The 19,923-nt window shown below is 58.9% G+C and overlaps 1 protein-coding gene across 9 annotated transcripts in view; it reads right to left on the bottom strand.

Moving 5' to 3' along the window:
* Nucleotides 1-59: 59 nt before the first annotated feature.
* STIM1 (stromal interaction molecule 1) overlaps nucleotides 60-19,923 on the bottom strand; it is a 46,280-nt gene continuing 26,416 nt past the window's right edge. For 5 of the 9 annotated variants that reach the window (XM_085216697.1, XM_085216696.1, XM_085216695.1 and 2 more), the window contains 8 exons: nucleotides 17,962-18,139; nucleotides 14,718-14,895; nucleotides 12,171-12,338; nucleotides 11,425-11,525; nucleotides 10,579-10,814; nucleotides 9,207-9,287; nucleotides 6,931-7,309; nucleotides 60-1,712 (listed from right to left, as the gene is read on the bottom strand). In XM_085216697.1, the coding sequence (XP_085072823.1) occupies nucleotides 1,193-1,712; nucleotides 6,931-7,309; nucleotides 9,207-9,287; nucleotides 10,579-10,814; nucleotides 11,425-11,525; nucleotides 12,171-12,338; nucleotides 14,718-14,895; nucleotides 17,962-18,139 (1,841 nt within the window). In that variant the 3' untranslated portion in view covers nucleotides 60-1,192. The remainder of the gene's footprint in view (nucleotides 1,713-6,930; nucleotides 7,310-9,206; nucleotides 9,288-10,578; nucleotides 10,815-11,424; nucleotides 11,526-12,170; nucleotides 12,339-14,717; nucleotides 14,896-17,961; nucleotides 18,140-19,923) is intronic. The other 4 variants (XM_085216703.1, XM_085216704.1, XM_085216702.1 and 1 more) reach the window with 3 other exon arrangements.

Genomic DNA, 19,923 nt, shown 5'->3' with positions numbered 1-19,923 from the left:
CTCCCAGCCGGGACCCCACCTCTGCAGGGCAGGAAGAGAGCACAGCAGGCGCCTGCTCGTAAAATAGACTACATGCTTTATTGGATTTAAAAGTTTTATGAAATGACCCAAAAATAAAATAAAATAAATCGAGTTGGCAGAGGCGTCACCACCAGTTCCGCTCCGTGGATCTCCGACCCCCCCTCCGGGAGCAGCGCCCGGAGCGCAGCATTGGGCACTGCAGGCACTTAAAGTCACTGAGAGGAAATTTTCACTTATCTCAAAGCAACAGTGTCATTGTCTAACTACCACCTACGAAACGAAAAACACCTTTCCAGCCCTTCCCGTATTGGTAATGTATGTGGATACGTTCCTCCGGCACAAAGCACGGCCCCAGAGGCTGCCGGCATCCCCTCACCTCTGCACTCAGTGGGTCTGGGTCGGCCTCGGGGCAGCGGCCGCCCCCCATAGCGGTGCTGTGCGGGGGGCCGGGCAGGGCAGCGAGCGCCAGGGCAAAGATCAGCCCTGAGCAAAGCAGCTCCGGCGGCCTCAGGCACCCGCTGGGCCTCCGCTCGCCCCATACGCCCACGCCTGTGGGGCACACAGCCCACCCCACAGTGCGGCCATCCGTCTGCGCCGCCCCCAGCCCCGAAGCCGAGCCCAACCCGGCCCTCTCCAGGCAGACACACGGAGCTACAGGCGGCTGCTGTGCCCCAGCTCCATCCCCGGTGACCCCAGCGGGCAGCGCTGCTGGGGTGCGAGCGGGAGAACGCAGCACCACGGGGAGGGGGCTCAGAGCCCATCGGGAGCCAGGAGGGCATCCATCCCCCCGGCCCCCCCCGACCCCCGGCGCCCCGACTGTGCGCAGGGCGGCGGAGGCAGAAGAACCGAAAAAGAAAAGGTAAAAAATAGAAAAATACAAATAAAACCGCATTGAAACCAAACCCAAATACGCCGTGTGGCCGAGCGGAGGCGGATAACTGGAAGCCATGCACAGCAAAGCCAGGGACTACAGCGACGGGGAGGGGGGGTGAGACAGGGCGGCTGTCGCCTTCGGGGGGGGGGAGCAGATGCCTTCTGGCTTCTCAGCCCGGCCAATAAATAAGTTTAAATAGCTCCTCTCGCCGCGGGGACGCGGTTCCCAACGCCCGGGGCCGGGCGCGCTCCCCCGGTGCCAGCGGGTCGCTCCGTGGGGTTCCTCCGCCCTCCCCCTCTATTTCCTGGGCTTCTTGAAGATCTTTAGGGGGAACTTTTTCTTGCTCTGGCCCGGGTCGATCTCGTCGCCCGTCAGGCTGCCGTCCTCATCCCCTGCGCCCTTCTTGGCAGCCAGCTGCGGGATGCGGGTGCTCTTGGAGCTGTTGGGCCGGCAGTCAGAGATGGGGGATGGGGTGTCGGGGTCGGTGGAGCTGGGGCTGTGCGACCGCGAGGAATCCGAGTGGCTGTGCTTGGAGGCCGCCGGGTGGCCGATCTCCCCCAGGCTGGAGGATTTCTCCATGCCGTGGTTCACCATCATCATCTTCTTCATCACCGAGGGGCTCTCGGACGGTCGCTCCGGGCCGGGGGGCTCCGCGTGTCGGCTGCCTCCGTTTGGGGTGTGCCCGGGTCCGGCATCCTCGATGGATCGGGTGAGCAGAGCGGGCCGGGCGGCCAGCAGCTTGGGGGCGGCGCTGGGCAGGCGCTGCGCTTCGCTCAGGTGCGGGATGGACGACTCGGAGTCGCAGCGCGTCAGGTCTCTGCACGGAGAGGATGGACAGACGGTTAGCGGCACCCGGACCGACCGGACGGCAGCGCGGCGGAGGGACGGGAGCTGCGCCCACACCTTGCCCTCGGCTCCGTCCTCCCGCACGTCCCCGCGGGCGCTGCAGGTTCCCGGGATGGGGCCCCGTCGGCCGCACGCGGGGCGCAGGCGCGGCCGGAGCGCAGCCGTGGCACGGAGAGCCCCGACCCACGGCAGCGGCCCCGAGCTCAGCAGTGCGGCCCCGGCCCCGCAGTTGGGCCCGAGCCCCCCGGCCCTCAGCCCAGCCCTGCACCCACGGACCGACCCCGGCCCCATCGGGGGCTGCAGCCCAGCCCGCGCCCCCCCCCCCCCCCCGGCCCCGCAGCCCAGCGGTTTGTGCCCCCGCCCGGTGCCTTCCTCCTGCGGTGCCAAAAGCAATGCAATGCTGCTCTGCTGCCCTGAACGGCTCCTTTTCAAAGTGGGGAGGGGGTCCACAGGGCAGGGGAAGCCGCAGCGCTCTCCCACTGCCCCCACTGCCCCACGTCCTCAACGGGACGGAGCCACGCGCTGCTGCCCCACACTCTCTGCCCCTCCGGGCCCATCAGGACGCGGTGTCCCCGGGTGTCCCCAATGGTCCTGGCAGCACTGTATGAAAGGGCGTCGATGGGAGAAACCACAAACAGATCGCTGTGGGTCACCCAACAGCACTGCGCCAATGAGAGGAAGGCGGGGCGGCCCTCACAGCACAGAGCTCTGCGGTGGTAACAAAGGTATTTGGGAACAAAGCCACGGAAAAGAACGTGGATCTGCGGCTGACCACGAGCCCTGGGTAACAGTGGGGTCAGGTCGGGTACGAGGGGTTGGTACGAGGAACAATTTCTTCTTGGAAAGAGAGGCAACACACCGGCACAGCTACCCAAGGACGGGGGGGTCACCATCCCTGCGGTGCTCAGGAGCCCTGGGGATGTGGGCTGAGGGATGTGGGCAGTGAGGGATGTGGGCAGTGGGCACAGTGGGGTGGGCTGGGGATCGTGGGGGTCTTTCCAGCCTTCACGGCTCCATGAAGTTCACCCAAGCATCAACGTCAGCCACTGCAGCCTGCAAGAAGTGAGCTCAGCCGCAACGCCTGCTGCTCTGCTCCTCGAAGCTGGAACGGCACCAAAGTGTTCTTCTCTTCTAAAGCCAACTCAGGCTTTGTAAGCACCGAGGTGCCTGGTGCAAGAGATGTCCTTTCGAACGGGAGGGATTCTACAGCAAGAATAGGAGCTGCACCCTGCAGCATCCACGAGGTGACGCAGCACCCGTGAGCTGACGCAGCACCCACGAGGCGACGCAGAGCCTCTGCTCCTCCTTCCCGAGGGGCCATTCTTAACCCATGAGACAACGGCAGCCACAACATCACAGCCAGCAGATGGGGAACGTCCTCTGGGGCCGCAGGGCGCTCTGCCTCCAACTGCACGCGATGGAAACCTGACCCGGGACAGCTGCTCTGCGCTCACAGCAGGGGTGATGCCGAGGACATGGCAGGGATGTCACCTCAGGGTGTCACCTCCACTGGTGGCACTGAGGGGCCACTGCTGTGGTTCTACTGCTGTCAGCACTGTGGGACGCCCCCCGATCGGTGGGGTGCGAACCATGGGCAGGAGGAAGGAGCCCGGCGTGGTCCATGCGGCCAGAGCTGTCCGTAGGGATGTGAGATCGGGGTTATCCATGGGGAGGTGGCACCAGGACCATCTGTGGGATGTGACACCAGGCAGTATCCATGGGGATGTGGCACCAGGGCTGTCCGTGGGGAAGTGAGACCAGGGTCATCCGTGGGGATGTGATACCAAGCAGTAGCCATGGGGACGTGACACTGGGGTTGTCCATGGGGATGTGACATCAGGGTCATCCGTGGGGATGTGGCAAATGTCCGTAGGGAAGTGAGATCAGGATCATCCGTGGGGATGTGACAGCAGGGCTGTCCATGGGGATGTGACACCAAGCACCATCCATGGGGATGTGACACCACGGCCATCCGTGGGGATGTGACACCAGGCAGTAGCCATGGGGATGTGACACCAGCCACACGCTGCCCTGCCAAGGAAGAGGGCTGGCACAGAGGACACAGAGTTGAGGCTCCGCCAACAGGGCTGGCACAGTTCCTGCTGCTGCCCATAGATTTTCCACAGGAAATGCTGCCTGCAGCTGTTAGGACAGCGTGCTGCCAGGGCTGGGTGCAGAGCACAGAGTGGAAGGTGCCACTGAGCATTCCTGTGCTATGGCAAAACCACCACCTGCTGCCTTTCCTGAACTCAGATCTGAGCACAGAGAGACCTGAGCACCTCTGGCGTTTCCTTTGTGTGCAGCTGGGTGTGCTCACACCCATGGGCTGTAGCAGATTTTAGCAGCCTGCAGGCAGGAGCTGCGCACTGCTCTGCTCCATCTGCCCTCCCTGCTCCCATCTGCGCCTCCTCCATCACTGCTCCAGGAATCCAAACCGCCCGCAAGGAATGGGAGCCAGCAGGGAGATGTGGATGTGCTGCATTCGGTGAGCAAAAGAAGCAGAGAGCAAACCATGGCAGAAGGAAGGGCCGGCGGGGATGAAGGAAGAGAGGAGAGGATGGGAGGGCAAGAGAAAAGAAATACGGACTGCTCAGCCCTGCAGTCCGTGGGATGAGCTCCTGCAATGGGCTCCTGCTGCAGCTGTGGGTGCTGTGCTCAGCACTGCTCTGAGACAAACTGCAGCCCCTCTGCTTTTGCCTCAGCTGCTGCCTCCCCTCCTTGTTGGGGTCTCACAGCCCAACCTCCCCCATTCCCCACTGCTACCACGGAGAGCCGGCACCGGTGAGCAGAAACCCCTGTGCACAGACAGCCCTGTGCACACAGAGAGCCCTGTGCAGGCAGCCCTGCAGCCCCTCCAGCCCCACGGTGACACGGACAGACACACATCAGCCTCCCAACTCACACAGCTCTGACCTTATTCGCACCGGATCCTCTGAAGCCAATTGCAAAAGAGAAGCAAACAGTGAGCGGTTGCTGGACGGCAGAGCTCCCTGCGAGGGCTCTGGGCAGCCCTCCTCACCCCCCAGCACAGCCACGTGGGCTGAGCCGACCCTGCAGTCCAAAATCCCTCCTGCCCAGGAGCACTGAGCTGCCACAGATGCAGCTTGCTGATAACATCAAAGCAACAGCTCCGCTTCACCCAGCTCTCCAGCGCTGCTTTCCGTGACAAACAGAGGCAGAGCGTGGATTTAGGGCTCTGCTCCCGCAGAGCTGAACCAAAGCACAGAACCATAGAATGCCTTGGGCTGGAAGGGACCTCGAGGATCACGAAGCTCCAACCCCCCCCTGCTGCGTGCAGGGCTGCCAACCTCCATATCTAATACCAGCCCAGGCTGCCCAGGGCCCCCATCCAACCTGGCCAACCAACCATTCGTGCTCTGCAGGACTACAGTGCCGCACCACTGGGGACAGAGAGCAAGCAGCGAGCAGCAATTAGCTCTGATTAGCTCTGAGCGATGGAGGGGAATGTGAGAAGCCAGCCACGACTCCCTGCTAACGACCTGTTCTAATCGGGTTCCCTCTGCAGCCCCTCAGCACCGACCCGTGCAGCCATTCAGCAGAGCACAGCAGAGCACAGCACTCAGCTGTTTGCTGCTTGCAGAGCCAGGTCAGGGCAGCTGGGAGCAATCCCAGAGCCAGGAAGGCCTCCACCGGACCCACATCGGCAGTAATTAATTAAGTGGCGTTTTAATTACGCTGCTTCTCCTAATCCTCAAACAAACACTGCCCAGCAAACCACGATGCTGCTTTTGGACTCGGTGCTGTGGTTTTCTGCAGCAAAACTGGTGCCTCCCTGGGTCTCCCATTGAGAGGTACAGCCTAGGGCTCAGAGCCTGCTAACATGCAGCACCCCATAGTGCAGCACCCCGTGCCACAGCAGCCCATGGTGCAGCACCCCACACCACAGCAGCCCATGCTGCACCACGATGCCAGGCCCTGCAGTGTGCTGCACAGCACGGGGCAGATGGAGGTGGGTGATTTGGGATGGCTGCCTGCCAGGGCAGGTCAATGGGAGCAGCACAGCCCCCCCCAGGACTCCCCCAGCCTGCTCCCATCAGCTCCCTTCCCAAAGCCCAGCACAGAAGAAGGTGATGCAGCACAGCTGTGGGGCAGCTCCAGGAGGGGGGTCCATGGGGCACAATGATCACTGCAGCCCCCCAGACCTGGGGGCCTCGCTGCAGCTCCCAACAGACATAGGGTGCCCAGCAGGGTGACGCAGGACCTCCTGCTCCCTCTGAGCATCCCCTGCTCTGCCCCACTGCAGGATGCTGCCCGGCACAGCTGTACCCACACACAGCTCTGTGCAGGAGAGGATGTGGGGCGACAATGGCTGCTGTGTGAGCAGAGGGCCCCGAATTGCCCCCAGTTCTCACCTGAAAGGCACTGCACAGCAGCCTGAGATCTGGGAACATGGAGCTCTGCCTCACAGCATCACAGAATGGTTTGGGTTGGAAGGGAGCTCAAGGATCACGAAGCTCCAACCCCCCACCACAGGCAGGGCCACCAACCTCCACATCTCACAGCAGCCCAGGCTGCCCAGGGCCCCATCCAAGCTGGCCTTGAACACCTCCAGGGATGGACGGGGATCCACAGCCTCTCTGGGCAGCTGTTCCAGCACCTCACCGCTCTCTAAAGAACCTCCCCCTGACATCCAACCTCCATCTGCCCTCCTTCAACTTCAAGCCACTTCCCCTTGTCCTGAGCCATTTCCCCTTGCCTTGCACTGCTGCTCAGAGGTCCCTCAGCTGGAAGCACAATGCAATGGATCTCCAGGTCCTGTCAGCACTGAGCTCACAGCGTCCAGCAGCTCCAATGCGAGCTCCCAGCACGCACCCATCTTGTTTCCTTTGCAAGCCCCCAAACGCACAAAGCCTTCCTGCAAGGTCAGTGTTTGCTCAGTGGGTTGCATCCCCTCATCTGCAGCCCCCAGCCGTGGTCTGAGTGCCCCAGAGCCAATCCAGCACCCCTGGGTTTACCTACAGCTGAGCTCATGGGGATGGGAACGGACAGCAGAGCGCTCCCTGGGACCCCTGAGAGGGGAGGGGGGGGAGGAAACACAGCTATGGGTAAACCACGGTGCAGAGACCCCAAAGGAAAGCGGGGAGGGATGGAGGAGAGAAAGCAGCCCTGCAAGCAGCAGCCCTGGGACACAGCAGGAGAGAGGGAGCGAGAAAAGAAACGGCATATACCCAAAGCTCTCAGTGCCACAGCGAGCTCCAGAGGTGACATCAGGAGGGGGCAGATCGGGGTTGGAGTCCATCTGAAGGAAATAAGAGGTGGTGTGATGGTGATAGAGAGGGTGGACATGGGAAGCAGGTGCAGGAGTGGCGGATGAGGAGCAAGAGGTGGCTGTGGTGGATGACGGAGCGGTGCCAGGAAGGTCAGAACTGAAAGACTGTCCGGAGGAGAGGCTGTGCATTCGACGGAGGGACATTCGGCCCGCCGGGTGCTGGGCAGGCTGGCCCGGCTCATGCTGGCTGTGCACGTAACTCTCTACCAACCTCTGAGATCCGTGGCCGTGCTGGGGGTCCACCAGGCGCTGGCGAACGGTGCTGGGCAAAGCAGGAGCTGCAAGGAGAGAAGGGAGAGGGCTGAGTGCTGTGAGATGGGACACCGACCACAGCAGTGCTTTGAGATGTGACCCCCACCACAGCAATGCTCTGGAGCAGATGTGACCCTGATCACAGCACTGCTTTGGAGCAGATGTGACACGGACCACAGCAATGCTTTGGAGCAGAAGGGTTAGGTTGGTGCTGCTGCTGCTTCACATGCCACGTTAATGGTTGGTTGGTGAGAAGCTGTGCCCAACATTCCCAGTGCAGCTGCTTTCTGAACACCTTATCTGACCGTCCTGCTTGCAGCTGTGCGCCTCACCCTGCCAAGCCCCACCTGGCTGCTCCCTGCTGGGCTCCTCTGCGGCACATCAGCACATTTGGGGTACACTGGTTCCCCCAGCACAGGCACTGACCCACCCCGCACCCGTGGCTGGGCTGTCCCACTCCTCTGCAGCCTGGGGGTCGGCCCAGCTCAGCTCTATGCCCTCTGTGGCAAACACGTGGGAACTGGGTACTAATCACAGCGTTACGGAACGGGTTGGGTTGGAAGGGACCTCAAGGATCACGAAGCTCCAACCCCTCACTGCAGGCAGGGCCACCAACCTCCTCATTTCAGAGCAGCCCAGGCTGCCCGGGGCCCCATCCAACCTGGCCTCGAACACCTCCAGGGATGGGACCTACGTTAGGTGCCATCACAGCTGGAATTATAGGGGATGGATATTACAGGGCTGGTCCCAAAGGGCAGCACTGAAGTCACCCATGGCCAGGGAGCTCAGTCCATCAGCTGTGCCCCAAACCCTACGCTGCAGATTTTGGAGCAGAGCTGCTTCCATGCAGTCCATTCTCTGTCGCATCCACACGAGGCGTTCCCCTTCTGCAGGAGATAAGGTGTTCAGGATGACATACACAGCACGAGGAGTAAATGTGCAATCGGTTACGGAGGTGAACAGAGAGGAAAGCTCAGAAGTGAGGCAGAAGGAGAGCTCTTTTGGGAATCGAAGAACCAGCACATCACTGCCTTAACATCCCTCAGGGACATCAGATCCTCCTGCTGCTCTGCTGGCAGCAATGCGGGATTCCTGCAGGGACACCTCGAGTGGGAGAAGGAACAGCAAGCATCACTTAGGCAGCTTTATTTTCACATTGGTGGTCTTCTTCAGTGTGATTCCATGGGCGTCTGCTTGTCCTGGGATACATCTTTTCCCCATGAGGTCTCTCCTGCTGTTATCCCCACTTACCAGCTTGGCCCCTACAGCTCTGTGCTCTCCTTTCCCTTGCAATGAGCTTGGGACCAAAAGCTGAGCCCTGCCCTCCCTGCTGCAGCACAGCCTCACATCATAGAATCACAGAATGGCCTGGGTTGCAAAGGAGCACAGTGCTCAGCCACTTCCAACCCCCTGCTGTGTGCAGGTCGCCAACCAGCAGCCCAGGCTGCCCAGAGCCACATCCAGCCTGGCCTTGGATGCCTGCAGGGCTGGGGCATCCACAACATCCCCCAGTCCTATAGCAGACAATCATTCTGCTCACAGCCTTCAGCCCCAGGATCAGAGCCTGGGGACAGACTGGCACAGCACACAGCACTGCTCAGCATATTTCATTACACACAGCTCTGGGGAAGGCACTGGGAGGGAAGATCCCCTCAGCCACCCACAGCAACACTCCGACTGCCCAGCAGCAGCCCAACGGGTTTTTGCTTTCTAAACCCAAACCCCCAGCGTGCAGCCAGCTGTGGTTCTTCCTCATCCCACCAGGCTCCTCCCTGGTGTTAGTGAGGGTGACTCCATGTACAGAGGTACATCTGTTAGTTGTTCCGTGCCAGAAAGTTGGAAAATCTGTGTATGTATTTTTAGTCCAGAAAAAGGGCAGAGAATAGAACAAAATAACGTGGATATAATTAAAAAGAACCAAACCAGGGTATTTCCACAGGGACTGATCCTCCGAGGACAGAGACGAGCGATCGCTGAACCTGCGCCCAAAGAGCCAGGCTGCGTCTGGGGGGTGGGGGGAGAGAAAGAAGTGACTGTGGGGAGCAGCAGCCCTGAGCATCTTCCTGCTGCTGCCTAATCATAGAACCATAGAACCACAGAACGGCCTGGGTTGCAAAGGAGCACAGTGCTCATCCAGCTCCAACCCCCTGCTGTGTGCAGGTCGCCAACCAGCAGCCCAGGCTGCCCAGAGCCACATCCAGCCTGGCCTTGGATGCCTGCAGGGATGGGGCATCCACAGCCTCCTTGGGCAACCTGTTCCACTGCCTCACCACCCTCTGCATGAAAAACTTCCTCCTAAAACACACTGCGTGCCCAAAGCTCCATGCCCTGCACCTGTTGATCCCATGGAATGCCCACAGTCCATCCCTCCTGCAGCCTTCCCAGCTGCTGCAGATCTCTCTTCACCTCTGGGTGCTCTGTGCTGCTGCCCTGCTCCAAACCTTTGGTCTCTCCCTGTCCCTGCGCAGAGCTGAACCCAGGGGAGGGAATATTACAGAATCACAGCATGGTTTGGGTTGGAAGGGACCTCAAGGATCACGAAGCTCCAACCTGCCTGCTGCATGCAGGGCCACCAACCTCCACATTTCAGACCAGCCCAGGGCCCCATCCAAGCTGGCCTTGAACACCTCCAGGGATGGACGGGGATCCACAGCCTCTCTGGGCAGCTGTTCCAGCACCTCCCCACTCTCTGTACAGAACTTCCCCCTGACACCCAACCTCCATCTGCCCTCCCTCGACTTCCAACCATTTCCCTTGTCCTGCTGTTATCTCCCCTGTCCAAGAGCTGATGGGCTCCAACAAGGCAGCACAGGGCTCCTCTGCTCCTCCTCCACCTCCTGCCACTTACAGACCCAGCGCTGAGGAGGACCTGAGCAGCAAATCACCTGAAGAAACTGGGAAGCTCGCGGCATCCAGTGCCGTCAGCACGGGCTGCTCTGCTGCCAGCACCGCTCCTGCCAAGGCTTCCCTTCCTCTCACACAACCACAGACAGGAGGCTGCAGGTGGACTTTGCACGCTGGGAGAAGCGAGGCCACGTGTGGGTGCGGGTGCTGCAGCCAGGGCTGATCCACAAAGTTCTCCCACACAAAGAGATGCAACCCAACATCTCGGCAGCCCGGAGCGAGAGGCGCGCGGTGCCCCCGGCTCTGCCTTTCCTCTAAGGATGTGAGCAGTGCCAACCCGAGCGCCCACCCTCCCTCCCATCCTCAAACACCAACGCAGCCCCCCTCAGCTCCCCCAGCACCGACCCTACAGTTCCCTTCTCTGCTCCCCCCCCGCCCCACGGCCGCATACATTGCATGGACATGGGAGACACGATCTCCTCATCCAGGTCATCCACGTCGTCGGTCATGATGAAGTGGGACGGGTTGGGCCTCGGGGTGCCCATCCAACCCGGGTCGATGTTGAGGGCGGATGCCAACGTGTGGATGCCGGGGTTGTTGACGATCTGGAAGCCGCAGAGCAGCTCGATCTGCTGCCAGCGATGCAGGCGCTCACGCAGCGCCGCCGTCACCTCGCTCAGTGCCTGCCTGCAAGCAAAGCAGGAGGGCTTGAAGGTAAAGCACAACCCCGAGCTGTTTTAGAACGCTATGGGAGGGCTCCGTGTGGGTTTGGTTTGGTCTCACACACAGGGCGTTGGTGGGTGGGAGCGGGACCAGCCACGGTCAGCACTGAGAGCACAGCAGGGCTGGGAGGAGTCGTGGAATCACAGCATGGCCTGGGTTGCAAAGGAGCACAGTGCTCACCCAGCTCCAACCCCCTGCTGTGTGCAGGTCACCAACCAGCAGCCCAGGCTGCCCAGAGCCACATCCAGCCTGGCCTTGGATGCCTGCAGGGATGGGGCATCCACAGCCTCCTTGGGCAACCTGTTCCACTGCCTCACCACCCTCTGCATGAAAAACTTCCTCCTCACATCCAACCCAAACCTCCCCTGGCTCACTTTCAAACCATTCCCCTTGTCCTGTCACCACCCACCCTCACAAACAGCCGTTCCCCCTCCTGTTTATCCGCTCCCTTCAAGCACTGAAGGCCACACTGAGGTCTCCCTGCAGCTTCTCTTCTCCAAGCTGAACCAGTCCAGTTCCCTCAGCCTTTCCTCATAGGAGAAGCAGGGATGGGAGGACTTGAGGAGACACTCACTTTGCAGTTAAGATTTTATGATCCACATCATCTAGAGACGAGCTGTGAGCAACATGAAATGTTCCAAACAGAGTGTTGCGCTTCTTCTTAATTTTTTCAGCCTGGAATGTTAACAGAAAGAAGGAAAGGTCAGAGGAAGAAGAGGACCTCGTGTTTCCTCCTGGACAAGAACATCCTGGAGGGGCCGTGACAGAAATATCCCTGCAGCTGCTGGCACACGTGTGAGTGGTGTGAGAGTGTTGGGCAGCAGGGTGACCCCCAGCCCGTGGGGTGAGCAGGGCGATGCTGCTCTGCACCCCCAGCCCTACGGCACCCCGGAAGTCAGAGGGACACAAAGCAACTGCTTCATGTAGGGAGGGGCTCTCCCAGAGCCTGCCCCGGCCTTCCTAAGGATAGAACTGTCCCACGTCACAACGGTGCGTTAGGGCACATGGACTCCTGTGAGCCGTCAGCTCTGGCTTCTGCACACATCCACAGAGCTGAATGCATGTTACAGCAGCTCCCCTGCAGCTCTCAGCTCCTCGGCTGGCACAGAAAGCTTGGAACAACTGGGAATACAGGGAGGGTGATTCATTGCTACAGTGAGTGAGCTCATAAGAAACGGTGCTGCCTGTGCATGTAGGACAGCCAGAACAGGGACTGTGCGCACGGTATGAGGACACAGAACACGCTGTGCAGCTTCCATTCCCAAACCTTCCCCCAGGCAGCGATGGGAAGATCTCAGAGCAGGATGCTGAGATGCTCACCCCTTCCTTGGCCACCAGGAGCTGCTTTTCCGCGTTCTGCTTCTTGATGTTGTAGTACTGCACCTCCACCTCGTGGGTCAGCTGCAGCCACTTCTGCAGGGCCTCGGGGGCAGCCCAGCTGCAGTGTGATTCCAGCTCCTTCTCGGCGTTCTTCAGAGCCATACGGACCTGAGGAGAGGCAGCAGTGCTGTGTTATGGGGAAGGGAATGGCTGCTGTGCTGCACCAATGGAATGGGGGCAATGGGGGGCAAACAGGAGCCAGTGCTGGTCCAACAGTTGGCTCACACCGACCCCACGCAGTGCCCAGGAGGCTGTGGATGCCCCATCCCTGCAGGCATCCGAGGCCAGGCTGGATGTGGCTCTGGGCAGCCTGGGCTGCTGGTTGGCGACCTGCACACAGCAGGAGGTTGGAGCTGGGTGAGCACTGTGCTCCTTTGCAACCCAGGCCACTCTATGAAATCTGCTGCCTGTTGCCTGCTGCGTGCTGCCTATCGTGTGCTGTGTGCTGTGTGCATCACATCCGTAACAGGGAATGAACCCAAACGAGGGTTATGTGGTGTACAGTCCCCTGTGATGACCTCTAAGGTCCCATTCTGACCACTGAGCGGCAGTTCATAAAGCAGTGAGTGCCTTCTGATGCTGTGCTGTGTGCTCAGCCCTTGGGCACAGCAGGACCCACTGAGGACAGATTTGCTGCGAGCAGCCCAGCCCCAAACACTGAGCTCTCAGCACCACTTGCTGCGCTCCAGCAGGAGCTCCCAACCCCACAGAACCATTTTAGTGGTAAGAACCAAGGGTGCAAAAGAAACTTTTGGTTTAATATCCACGGCATCAAACAACCAGACGAGTTCCATGGTCAGTGGGGGTGATGGGTTACTGTGTGCGGGGGACACCGGGACGGTGGCTGTGTTACAGGCACACGGTGGGGGCAGGAGGACGATGCCATACTCACCCTTTGGAGGCATCCCTCATGAAGGCCTCTGAGAAACAACAGAGAGGTTAAGTCACCTCTGGCTGGCAGCTTTCCCGAGGGCAGGAGTGGTGGAGTGGATGAGTGCCCTCGAGTTGGCAGCAGGTGGGACAGGAAGGCCTGGAGAGCTGGGCGCCCCATAGAACGGCCCCAGCACTGCTGTGCAGGTGGGCACAGACACCCACGGGCTCTGAAATGGAGCTCAGTGCGTTTGTGGAGAGGTCGTGTGACAAACTGGGACCTTGGATGGGGGTTGAGGGCGTCAGAACTGCTCTCACTCCAACAAGGGGAGGAAGGAACCTCGCTGCACGGCTCCCTGCTGGCTGAGCGCTGACCTCTGCCCACCCAGTGCAAAGCCTGGGCTCTGCTTTCCTCTCCTTCCTCCTCCCAGGTGGAGAGGATGGGAGCTGGGCTGGGGCACACGAACACCTCGTGGCACTGTGGGGCTCACGGTGCTGCCTCACACTATTTCTACTGGAACTGATCTGTGATCACATCAGGTCACAGCACAACTTTCCCTTGGGTGAAACGGAGGGGCAGCTGCATTTGTGCTTTGGGCTTTAAAGCTTTGCAGGTTTGGGCACCAGGTGGTTGTGAGGCACAGCTCCCACGCCTCCCTTTGCTCCCTGTTGCTGAGCCACCATCAGCAATGCAGTTTATTTCCATCTCTTCCCTCCAGCCCTTGTTGGGATTCCCTGGGCTTTCAGATGTGGCATTGGAAGCCCTTTTTCTGACCTGTGATGCATTACTCAAACAGTGCCACACAAATGCATCACTCGCACATCACTGCTGCCAGCATCACACACCAAACTCTCCCAAGGTCTGCATTTCCATTCCCATAAGTAACTTCCCATACATTCCCACATGTAACTTAGGGATTCACAGGGACATACACAGTGTGAATTTAAAACCGATGTTTGCAAACACTGCACAAACCCACACAGATCCCAACCAAGCATCAGGTTCTTTTGGAAGGAAGTTCTCTTTGGACATCTCTGGAGCCAACAGCAGAACAACAAAGCTGCCCCACATCTCTCCTAAACCCACAGATGGAAAAGAGAGAAATCTGAGGGTTGGTGCTTTGGAGGGGGATGGTGGGGTGCAGCTGCAGGCCAGGCAGCATTCCTGCCCCGTGGGGCAGCCCCACAGCCACCACCTCTCCCCCAGTCACTGCAGGGATGTGACGGAAGGGCCAGGTGATGTCAGGTGGCTCTGAGCACTGGTGGAGCTGTGCTCATTGCAAGGAGTGGCACCAAATCCGCCATCGGTCTGGTATTAAATGGGGAGGTTGGTGGCCCTGCACGCGGTAGGGGGTTGGAGCTTCATGATCCTTGAGGTCCTTCCAACCCTGGCCATTCCATGATTCTGGGGGACCCCAGGGGTCCCTTCCAGCTCAAACCGTTCTGTGATTCTCTGATCTTTTCCTCCACAAAGTGGGAAAGCAAAGGCAAAAAGGTGTTACGAGCAGCACGGCACCGGGCTCAACGGAGGGCAGGCTCAGTGCTGGCTGCGTGCTGCTCCTATGGCATGCTGCGTGTGTGTGTGTGTGTGTCTGTGCACCACGGGCCACCCCTCACCTGCTCCAGCTCCTGCTCTGCATACTTCTGCCTGCTCAGCTCATTCTCAGTGCCCTCCCGCAGCTCTCGCAGCCGATGCGCCTCCTGCTTGGCGATGCTGATCTCATCCTGCAGCTTCTTCTCCAGGTGCACCTTTTCCACCTCCACGGAGCGATGCTCCTCCTGGGCCTTCTGCAGCCTGCAGGACAGGGAGATGGGAGCTGTGAGGAGCAGGAGGTGCCGTGCATAGGAGCCCATGGTGGCCGCTCCTGTTCACACTGTGCCGGCCCCCATCACAGCTGGAAGGAAATCGTCACGGAGGGACCCACCTCAGCTGTAGCTGCTCCTGCCCGTCACACCCCAACGGGCACAGGCAGAAGGGAAAAACGATGCTCAGCCACAAACCCGGCTCTGTGCAGCACGCAGGGGCTGTTCTGCAGCCCTGCTGCAAACGCTGAGCTTGTGGTGTGCACAGCCCAGGGATGTGTGCAGCACGAGCAGAGCGGGGAGAATGGGTGCACTGAGCACAGAGCAGAGCACACAGCAAGGATGCACTGAGCCCATGAGCAGGGCACACAGCAAGGATGCACTGAGCCCATGAGCAGGGCACACAGCAAGGATGCACTGAGCCCATGAGCAGGGCACACAGCAAGGATGCACTGAGCCCAAGTGCAGAGTGCAGAGCAAGGATGCACCGAGCCCATGAGCAGGGCACAGAGCAAGGATGCAAAGAGCACAGAGCAGAGCACAGAGCAAGCACTGAGTACAGAGTGGAGCACAAAACAAGGATGCACAGAAGCTGTGAACAGAGCACAGAGCAAGGATGCACTGAGCCCAAGTGCAGAGTGCAAGCAAGGATGCACAGAGCAGAGCACGGAGCAAGGATGCACTGAGCCCATGAGCAGAAGACAAAACAGGGATGCACAGCAGAGCACAAAACAAAGATGCACAGAAGCAAGAGCACTGAGTAAGGATGCACTGAGTACAAAGCAGAACACAAAACAAGGATGCACAGAGCACAGAAGAGCAGAGTAAGGATGCACTGAGCCTATGAGCAGGGCACACAGCAAGGATGCAAAGAGCACAGAGCAGAGCACAGAGCAAGGATGCACTGAGCACAGAGCAGAGCAGAGTAAGGATGCACTGAGCCAGTGATCAGAGAACAGAGCAAGGATGAAAAGAGCACAGAGCAGAGCACAGAGCAAAGATGGACTGAGCACAGAGCAGAGCACAAAACAAGGATGCACTGAGCCCAAGTGCAGAGTGCAGAGCAAGGATGCACAGAGCCCATGAGCAGGGCACAGAACAAGGATGCACTGAGCACAGAGCAGAGCACAGAACAAGGATGCAGACCCAAGAACCCTTGCTCTGCAGGCTCATCCTTGGCACCCAGACAGCAATCGACAACAAATCTGGCCTCTCAGCAGCCACGATGTTGGCTCTCTTCTTGGAAAAGGTTTATTTTCAATTTACAGCTCTGTTGAGAAACTCCAGTGTTTTTCTTCCCAATTAACAGAGGTTTTTGCCAAGGCGTTCCAAGCTTTCAGATAAACCCACGCTCTCTGCCCTGAGCTCATTGCTGAAGCTCTCCCACAGTAGGGCCATAAGAATTCCAAACCATCCAAATATCTCTATTTAAAGGAGAACTTTCCCCATGCTATGATGCAGAATTCCTTTCATAAGAGTTTTATCCTCAAGGCAATTTCCAAGCGTGCACAACCATTGCATTTTCCCTTCCCACTGGCTTCTGCTCACAGCAGAGCTGTGCTTTCTGATGCTGGCAGTGGACAAAGCCACCCTCTGAGCCCTTTGATGCAGTGAGCTCCAGGATGGAGTGCAGCACTGTGCCATGGGCACGAATGGACCTACAGCTCAGCAGCACATCACCAGAGGGATGTGCTCTGATGTGAACTTATCTGCATGATGGGCCACTCGGGGGACTGGGAAGCATCAGTGCTAATGGATGTTCCCAAAAGATGAGCACAAATGGCCCTCAGTGTCTGTGCTCCCCTCTCCAATCTCCAGGAACACAGCAGAGACAGGAAGAGCAGCAGCAGCAGCAGCAGCAGACGGGGCCGTCCCGCAGATGTGCTCAGCACTGAACTTCCATCAGTGGGGACAGCCTGGTTTGAGGTCCAGAAAGGAGTTCCTAGAAAGCAAACTGCTGAGCAGAACCGCCTCACTGGTGCCCAGGCCCATGGGGACCTGACCTGAGAGCTGGGATGAGAGGAACCTGAGGGCGTCCAACGTGGCCAAGTGTAGAATCCCACAGCTGGGGAGGAACAACCACAGTCGGGGCTGAGCTGCTGCAGAGGGGCTCTGCAGAGAAGGACCTGGGAGTCCTGGTGGCCAGAAGGTGGCCATGAGCCAGCAGCGTGCCCAGAAAGGCCAATGGGACCTGGGGAGCAGAGCACGGAGCGCGGCCAGCAGGGCGAGGGAGGTTCTTCCAACCCCTCCAGCCCCCTCACCTCTGTGATTCTGCGCCTCCTCACCTGGTTCTGAGCTCAGGCTGAGCTCCCCAAGCCCATCTGCTCCTTTCCAGGTGCCCCCCAGCACAGCCCTGCCCATCCCCTGTCCTGCACGGTGCCACGGATGAGCACTGCTGCGAGCGGCGGCTGCAGGAGCTGCACACCCACAGGTCCCCTGGTTCTCCAGGTTATATCCTGGCTGTGATGGAGAACTCCACAAAGCTGTGTGAAATGAGCTGTGGATTACAGCCCGCTCCCTTGGCAGGCAGACAGGAAAACCCTTCAAGTCAAAAAGAAAGCAGGTCACACATCTGCAGTGCTGACGTGGATGTGCTGCGCTGGGCACCGGCAGCCTGGTACACTTCTAAGTGCCTCTCATCATGCAGATACCAACTGATGTGATCACAGAAAGGCTTTCCAACACCTCCCATGCATGGATGGCTCCCAAGGGGCTGCCAGGCAGAGCAGCAGCCTTCCCAGATGACGGCAAGCAAACTGGGTTACCTCCCATCCTTTTAAGAGCTCTTTTTTCCAGAGAGGTACAGATCTGCATTACAGTTCTGTGTGTTTGGGGGAAGCCATAGAATAATAGAATGATAGAATGGCCTGGGTTGAAAAGGACCACAGTGATCAGCCAGTTTCAACCCCCCTGCTATGTGCAGGGTCACCAGACCAGGCAGCTCAGGGTACCCACACTGCACTGAGGGGGAGAGCTGCAAAGCAAACGAGGTGGGAGATCCCAACGAGGAACAACCAGCAGCAAAGCCAGCAGCCGATGGGGGCCACACAGCTCTTACCTCTCCTGCAGGTCGTGGAGGGACTGCTCAGCCCTGTGAAGGCCCTCCAGGTCCTTCATCATCTTCTTCATGTGCTCCTTGGAGTAACGGTTCTGGATGTAGGCAAACCAGCAGCCGCCCACCCCGATGACGATGGACACCACCAGCATGAAGTCCTTCAGGTGGTTGTGTCGTGTCACTGCCAGAGAAGGAAAGGCTGCTGAGGGCACAGCGTGGGGAGGTCGTTTGTTTGCCTTGGGAGGGGGGCTTTGAGCTGGGACATTTAACATCGTGTCACCATCCCCCCTACAGCAGGTTGCTTTGGAGCTGGAGCTCAGGAGCGGAGCTGTGCAGGGAGAGCAGCTCTCCTCCCTTGGTCAGCACTGCAGAGGGGCAGCAGCACAGCCACCAGCTGCTCCCAGATTTCATAGAATCACAGAATGGCCTGGGTTGCAAAGGAGCACAGTGTTCACTCCAACCCCCTGCTGTGTGCAGGTCGCCAACCAGCAGCCCAGGCTGCCCAGAGCCACATCCAGCCTGGCCTTGGATTTCTGCAGGGATGGGGCATCCACAGCCTCCTTGGGCAACCTGTTCCACTGCCTCACCACCCTCTGCATGAAAAACTTCCTCCTCACATCCAACCCAAACCTCCCCTGGCTCACTTTCAAACCATTCCCCTTGTCCTGTCACCACCCACCCTCACAAACAGCCGTTCCCCCTCCTGTTTATCCGCTCCCTCCAAGCACTGAAGGCCACACTGAGGTCTCCCTGCAGCTTCTCTTCTCCAAGCTGAACCAGCCCAGTTCCCTCAGCCTTTCCTCACAGCAGAGCTGCTGCAGCCCTCTGAGCATCAATTTCTCCTGCACCCCTCTGCTCCTGTGCACGTTTGCATTGGGACAGCACAGTGCAGAGCAGTGCAGAACTGGCCCAGCTCTGACTCACATCTCCATTTATCTCTATTTCTGTGTCTGCTCCATGTGCGCTTATTTTAATGTGGACCAAAGAGCCTTTCAAGGCCTCGAGTTCATCTCTGCTTCCTTAAAACACAGGCTTTTTTGGGAGGGGAAAAAAAAAAAACAACAAACAAACCATAAAACATCCTCCCTCAAAATGACTGAGCAAGCGCAGGGCTTTCACTTCCCCTCCTTTCCATTTGTGAGCACTTAAAGCTTTCAGAGCACACAGCATCAGCTTGGCACAGCATGAGGGAGTGCTGGTGTGCATCCCCACCTTGTGTGCAGTGGGACAGAAGGGCACATAAAGGCAGAGCTGTGCCTTCAGTGGGGAGGATGGCTGCCACAGCAGTCTGCTCCCAGCATGGAATGGATCTGTTCCTCCACCTCCAGTGCGCGCCCTGCTGCTCTCTGCAGTGCTGGGAGGAACCCATGGGTGTAAAGGACACGAGAGCTCATCCTCTCCTCTCCTAAGAGCAGCTGCTGAGCAGTCAGCAGCACCTTCAGTCCTAAAGAAATGCCTTGTCATTTGGAGCTGGGAGGCACCAGCAGTATTTATAGCCCCCCGAAATCCCAGGGGAGGGAGGAACAACCCCTCCTGCAGAGAGCAGCACAGCTGCACAGCGAGGGGGGGTCACCAACCCTGGGGTTCCCAGAGCTGTGGGGATGTGGGGTGGGTTGGGGACCCTGGGCTTTTCCAGCCTTTGAGGTTCTGTGATTCCATGATTGTATGAAATCCCCAGTGAGAGCAGCACCAGCACACGTGGCACTCACTGACACCGACAACAGCAGTGACAACTCCAGCTCTGTCACCACGCGCAGCTCTGCACTCTGATAAATCCCTGCCATCCCTACAGAGCTGAAGCAGAAAAGCCCTAAGATGAGAATCCAGTCTAATTCCCGTCCGTGCTGCTCGAAATGAGGCCACGATCCCATGAAGGTAGCTTCAAAATGCAGGTGGAAAAGCAGATGCTTAATAGCAACAAGCACAGTAAATCTGCTGTTAGGACAGCAAGCCTTGTGTTTGACC

Source organism: Meleagris gallopavo, chromosome 1 (genome assembly GCF_905368555.1).
Source record: "Meleagris gallopavo chromosome 1, MGAL_WU_HG_1.1, whole genome shotgun sequence".
Classification (NCBI taxonomy): domain Eukaryota; kingdom Metazoa; phylum Chordata; class Aves; order Galliformes; family Phasianidae; genus Meleagris; species Meleagris gallopavo.
Note: the sequence above shows the minus strand (reverse complement) of the source record. Positions and strands in the feature narration are given on the sequence as shown.